This window comes from Primulina tabacum, chromosome 3 (genome assembly GCF_025594145.1).
Source record: "Primulina tabacum isolate GXHZ01 chromosome 3, ASM2559414v2, whole genome shotgun sequence".
Taxonomy (NCBI): Eukaryota; Viridiplantae; Streptophyta; class Magnoliopsida; order Lamiales; family Gesneriaceae; genus Primulina; species Primulina tabacum.
This window is the reverse complement of record NC_134552.1, coordinates 3,430,313-3,436,816: the sequence shown is the minus strand read 5'-3', so window position 1 is coordinate 3,436,816 and position 6,504 is coordinate 3,430,313. Positions and strand designations below refer to the sequence as shown.

Here is a 6,504-nt window from a genome sequence, read left to right as displayed (position 1 = left end):
ACAATTAATTCGGAAAAGAAAAGGCAAAAAAACATAAGTTTTCATGGTGCATGCAGGCTTTTTCCTACAGTTGAAAACGTGCGAAATGGACGTAGCAATGTTATTGAGACATATAAACACTAGTCTGGTAAATGTTGAAATGCAAAACTCGAAATTTAAAACTTATTTAAAAAAATATGCTTATTTGTAGTGAGATTTGATCGCCAATATGGTTCCACTCTAGAAATTGGAATCCAGTATATAAACATAACTTTAGTGTCTTTCTTGAAAAAGTGCCTTTAAAGATGTTTTTGGGGCATCCGATCCAGTTAGCAGAGACCATTTACCTGCTCTTGAAGGGAATAAGCACTCCACTCTTACACAAATCTTAATTCCTTTATAAATAGAGCAGCAAACTTCTCAACTCTCATGCATTGATTTTATCAAATTTTGTAGCTCTTGTTTCAGTTTTGAAATCCCATCACACATAAATAATCTACGTCGGATCGGATTCAATAAATGAATATGGCCGAGAAGATACAAAAACTGGCATCAGAAAACGGTATCATGATCTTCAGCAAGAGCACTTGCTGCTTGTGCTACGCGGTGCAGATACTGTTCCAAGAACTCAACGTAAAACCTAACATCTACGAAATAGACCGCGACCCCGAGGGGAAGGAAATCGAGAAGGCCTTGATGAGGATGGGATTCAGCGGGCCTATACCTGCAGTTTTCATCAACGGAAAGATGGTCGGTTCAACTAATGAAGTCATGTCTCTCCACTTGAGTGGCTCCTTGATTCCACTGCTCAAACCTTATTACCAGGCTAATTAATGTGTCCTGAATCGTACATGCATGCTGATTAATAGAAGGTTTATATATATATATATTTATATATATATATAGAGTAGCAGAATAAATAAGATTTGCTTCTTGCATGACTGTTAGCTTAGCTAGCGTACGTACGTGTTTTAATCATAGATATTGCAGTAGGTTTTGTGTAATTAACTTAGCATGGGCATGTTGTTTATAAGTTTATCTATGATATGTCGATATATAATTATAAGTACGTAGATCGTTAAATTAATGTATTGTTGGAATATTGAAAGAAATGAAGTTGTCTCAGTCGGCAGGACGCGGTACGGTGGAGTGTGGTGTGGTCTCTTAACCGTGTGTATATTTTTGGACGAAAAATTTAGTTTGAAAATAATTTTTTGACTTGGAAATAAATATTTGCACTCGTTCGAAAGCATTGTGTCTCATTGCACCCATTCGGAAACATTGTGTCCTTTGGCTCATCACATACGGTTGCGTTCGTATCCAGAAAGTTGCGTTCCTTCTCCGCAACTGGAATATGCTATAAAAAATCCCTCCATCTACGTTGCTCAATACTTTTCGCTGCTCAATACTTATCGCATCTTTGCTGCATTTCCATCGTTCATTGTATACTTAAAAGTTCCGCATGTTTTTGTTTGCTGTTATCAACAGGATATCACTCTCATGGTAAATCTAATGAACACCATTGTATTAATTTATTTTTTTAATTATTAATTATTCATTTAATTACTAAAACATTCATCATGAGGAATTTATTTGTAAAATTTACTTTTCAATTTTTCTTAATATGCGTGAAAACATACACAAGCCTAAATATATGGTACAAATGGAGTATAAAATAAAATTTTGCATGATAAGTAATGTTTCTCTCTTTACAATTTTGGTCATCTATGTTATCAAATTTCAATCTTATCCATTATCTTCCGATTTTTAATAATTTTAATAATTTTTCATTGAAAATGCTAATGTCACACTATATATGCCAGTCAACATAACATAAGAAGAAGGTCTAAAATTGTAAAAAAAAAAAAAAAAACATACAAAACAAAAAAATTGAATTTTCCCTTTATATAATGGAACTTGGGTAACAATTAGATGTAATTTAAAATGATTTGACATTCAAATTAACTTTTGCATTTAGTGCAACGAATTAAAGCACGTTACCTTGTGGCTTCGAAGATGTGAGAATTAACTAATATGTAGCCAACCTAGAAAAGTATATACAAGAATTTGTAGAGAAAAAATGAATGAATGGTTTCAAGAATTTAATGAAATAAATATTTTGGTTGAAGGGGACACATCAAAATAATGTTCCCACTTTTGAATAAGAAGACATGCAGATTCACTCGCTTTATCTTCGACAAGGAAAGAAAGATAGGGAGGGATCCAATTCCTCTTGCCTTTTCTATTTACAATGCTCCCTTTTTAATTCGAATCCTGATATTTTGTTTCATATATCAAATAACATAAAATAAATAAATTCATTGATAAATTGATCATATACTCGGAATATTCGAATGACAAATAAAAGATACCATGGGTTTTTTTTTTTTATTATTTGTTTCCCAATATAATATATATATATATATAATTGGACTCTTTTTTTGGGAGAAATTATGTGTTTTTATATGCTACATCTGTGTCGTTTTTCCACGTGTAATGTGACTAAATTTTAATATTTGGATTCTGAATGTATCATGTATATTTTCATGGCTAATTTTTTGAATGAATTATTTGAATATTTGCCATTATAATATATATATATATATATATTATATATATATATATATATTTCTTTGAGTAGATCTCTTGTGAGACGGTCTCACGAATCTTTATCTGTGAGATGGCCAACCCTACCGGTATTCACAATAAAAAGTAATACTCTTAAGCTATGTTTGGTTTAAATGATATGATTACAGAATGATTAACACATAAATGATAAAAAAATGATTGAAGTAGATAATGATAAAATTATATTATGTTTGGTATGATTATTAAGAATAGGATAAATAATAATATTTTGATGGATTGACGAAATTGCCCTTCTACTATTACAGCAGTGGTGTAGGCCAGCGGTGTGATTACCGGTCGGAGAAGGCGGCGGCAGGAGGAGGGGGTGGTCGGCCGGCAGGAGGAGGGGTGGTTGGCAGCGGCGGCGTCTGAGGACGGCCGGCGGTGGCGTCTGGCGGCCGACGTCCGGCGGATGGCCGGCGGGGGTCGGAGGGGGTGATCAGCGTCGACGTCCGACGACGGTCGACGGCGTCCGGTGACGGTCGGCGGCGGTGGGCGAAGGGGTCGGCCGGCGGCGAGGTTGGTTGGTCGGCGGTCGGTGAAGGGAAGTGATGGTGAGTTTGGATTTATAAGAAGGGTAAAATTTAAAAAATAGGATGGACTAAGAGTACGAAAAATAATCCTAAGGGGTGGGGAGTGATTATTTTATCTCAGTTAATATAACCTAATCATTCATAGGAGGGATTGACTTGGTTAAATAATCACTCGTACCAAACAAGGGATAAGGTGGGTTAAAAATTATAAACTCACCTTATCAAATGAAAGATCTATCTCACAAAATATGATCCGTGAAAAATCCATCTCACAAAATATGATCCGTGAGACCATTTCACACAAATTTTTATCTATTTCGTTTACATTGTCACGAGATCAAAATTCAAAGGCCCAATGCATATTCATCATAATCCGGTTCAGTTTTTCTTAGCTCGATTTCCTTGTGCCCGACCCGTATGACACGTGTTTTTTAAGCCATAGGCGCAAAGGGAAGTACAAATGCAGAAAGTGACGGGAGCTGATAACTAAAACTCACATAGTCAAACCCGGCCGGAACTCGGATTCTCCCCATCCTCGCCGTTGATCGAACCGGAGATTATCTTCAGTCTCCAGCCGGAGAGTTGTTTCCAACCTTACGAATCGTTTTGATCTCCCACTGGATTGGTGTCTTTGATCAGGTAAAATGGTTGCGCTCCCCGCCTTTTTTTCCTTCAAATTTTGTTTTTCGAACTTCTAATTCTTTTGATGCTTCTCTGTCTTTGTTAAAAGGAAATTAATGGAAATTTATCTTTCTTTGAAGTAGAAAGTAAATGATTTGTGTAATTCAGTCTCAAGTTTCAGTTACTCGGGTTTCCAAGTTTTTATTTCATTTTGAATATCTTCTGAAGAATGAGGGGGTTTGGAGATGTAATTTGATGAAGATGGGGAGTTTTTGTACTTGTTCGGTGTAGTATAGAGATTATTTGTTCGTCGTTTTCTTGTTTTACAGTAGGAGTACTCTATGGGTTCCGTAATGCAGAGTTTTCTTTGAGTTTTCTTCGTTGGCAGAAACTTTTGAATTATATGAAGTGCTTTCTTGGCCCTCTAATTGGTGGAACAAATACACAGTTTCTGTTTATGTTCTTGATGTTTCTTGCGAATTGACTGAGGCGTGTAAATCTTGATTGAATTTGAACCTCCGAATTTGAATTCGTTTGTATGATTGAATATTGCTCGTCAGTTTCCATCATGTTTGTTTCGAAATGGTCTGATGCTAAGTTTTTAAAAAATGCAGAGAATGACACTTCCTCTCGACAAATTCGAACCTTAATTCCATAGTCCGTGGCATTTATCTATATGCATAAAACATTGCTCTGAAATTATTGTTGGCGGGTACGTTTTGTGAGTTCATTTTGTTTACTCGAAGAACAGTAGTCGGTGTCGCATTGGGATTTGGAAAATATAGTAAGGAAGGTCTACTATGGCTGAGGGAGTGCAACAACTTGAACTTAGGTTCAGAATTTTTGATGGAACAGATATATGTCAGGGAAACTACCCATTGTCAACTGATACTGATACTATAAAAGAAAGGCTTATGTCAGAGTGGCCTCAAGGTTGTGATTCTTCTACTCTAAATTTCTATTCTTGAGGCAAAAAGAATCTTAGTACACTCACTGTAGTATCTAGTTTTGTGCTATCAGTATTATGTGCCGTATAGTTTCTTACTGAAGAGAGTGAATGAACTATTGACTGATCGATGCGTCATGGAAATGTGATCCTGCAATGTGGCTTGTGTAATTTTATTTTTTCAATAGATACAAGGAGCTGTGATTCTCTCAGCCTCTCTAGGTCGACATGTGAGTTTGGATATTTTGTACTTTTTTTCTGGATGCATAATTATTTGGTTGCATATGCCTGGAGGCTTCAAAGAACAAGTTCATGGTTAGAGTTGGTCAAAACCTATCTTATGTGTATCAGTGTGGAGGTTCTTTGGGCCATTTGATCAAGTTATGTTGTGTGCAATGTGTTAACCTATCTTATGTGTATCAGTGTGGAGGTTTTTTGGGCCATTTGATCAAGTTCTGTTGTGTGCACTGTGCTAACCATATCTTCAACTTTTTTATGGCTTTCAGTTTGGTTCCGAGCATGACACTTCCATTTGACTGCTTATAATTAAGTTATGGTTGCTTAAAGTTCAAAATTTATGTTTCTTTTAGATAAATCAACCATACCAACTTCCGTGGACGATATGAAAATAATACATGCTGGGGAAATTCTCGAGAACGGAAGGACACTTGCTGAGTCTAGATTATGCGTCATTCTCGGGGAAGTAGTTACAATGCATGTAGTTGTGCAACCTCCTGAAGCTAGACGAAGGACCGGTATGTGCCGTTCCCTCCATTTAATAACAAAAGTTTTCGTATGATATTGTTGCGATGCTACGAATTTTGAGCCTATATATTGTATCAATCATCAAACACATTCCATATCAATGTATGTCAATTCATCTCTTAGTTTCATTCTTTTGGTGGCACATGAAATGCTACTCTAGTAGCTGATTGGTGTTTATGCCGCCTTCTTTTTTGGTGCAAGGCAGAAAATCAGGGTCCACGTTGTTGCCCCGTGCTTTAGAACAGAACCCAAATATATACTTGATGCATGCGGGGAATGGAAGGCTGACGACTCCAACAGTAGTTTCGAATATTAGACATATATTGTTTTTTTATAGATAGATTGAATGATCAAAGGAAAATAAATCTCAAGATGTGAAACAAGAAAACAGGGAACATTTTCTTTGAATTTCGGTTGGTTTCCTATTATTTCTTCTGTATAGTTCCAAAATAAAGATGGATGACCCACAGCACATGAACCAAGTTGGATGTTTGAGAATCTGCTAGAAATGAAAAAAGGGTAATTACAATACAGTTGTTGGAGGACTTGTACTGTCTGTGGGTCCTTTAAACATAAATATCAAAACTTGCTTGGGACGCAGTTCGAAAATGATGTGCCACTCTTAATTCCTGGTTCCAAAATGCCTTTTGCCTTCTTATTTCATTGGGTGCTCCTGTGTGAAAAGAATCTTTTAAAACTCTATTACAAGTCCTACACAAAGTCTAGGACTCTGTTCGATTCGATTACCCTTTTTTTGGGTTGAAAAGTAGCTATTTAATATTTTGATGCTATCTTTTAAACATATAGGTAGGAATCAAAATAGATTATTACTGTCGTTAATTAATTAATTAATTAATTAGCTTTTCAAAATGTGTGAGTATTCAAAAAAATAAAATATATTTTTATCACAAATTTTTTTTATGAAAACGTCATACGAATCGATTTTGATCTTCTATATAATCCGTTATATGAAAATATTATTATTTTTATTTTAGATATAGATCAGATCGATCGCTAAATTCATATCACAAA

At 35.6% G+C, this 6,504-nt stretch overlaps 2 protein-coding genes across 4 annotated transcripts; both read left to right on the top strand.

Annotated features, from left to right (window-relative positions):
- The first annotated feature begins 379 nt into the window (after positions 1-379).
- Positions 380-1,114, top strand: LOC142538828 (monothiol glutaredoxin-S11-like). The gene has a single exon (XM_075644122.1). The coding sequence runs from the start codon at positions 499-501 to the stop codon at positions 811-813; it is 315 nt and encodes a 104-aa protein (XP_075500237.1). The 5' UTR covers positions 380-498; the 3' UTR covers positions 814-1,114.
- A 2,509-nt stretch (positions 1,115-3,623) lies between these two features.
- Positions 3,624-6,009, top strand: LOC142538827 (membrane-anchored ubiquitin-fold protein 3-like). 3 transcript variants are annotated; one of them, XR_012818745.1, is made up of 4 exons: positions 3,624-3,779; positions 4,376-4,694; positions 5,298-5,462; positions 5,678-6,009. XR_012818745.1 is itself a non-coding variant. In XM_075644120.1 (4 exons), exons 2-4 carry the CDS (start codon positions 4,562-4,564, stop codon positions 5,811-5,813), a joined length of 438 nt encoding a protein of 145 aa, XP_075500235.1. In that variant the 5' UTR covers positions 3,624-3,779; positions 4,376-4,561; the 3' UTR covers positions 5,814-6,009. The 3 variants fall into 3 exon arrangements, 1 of the variants encoding a protein (XP_075500235.1); XM_075644120.1 differs by having other exon boundaries at positions 5,674-6,009; XR_012818746.1 differs by lacking the exon at positions 4,376-4,694.
- The last annotated feature ends 495 nt before the right edge of the window (positions 6,010-6,504 follow it).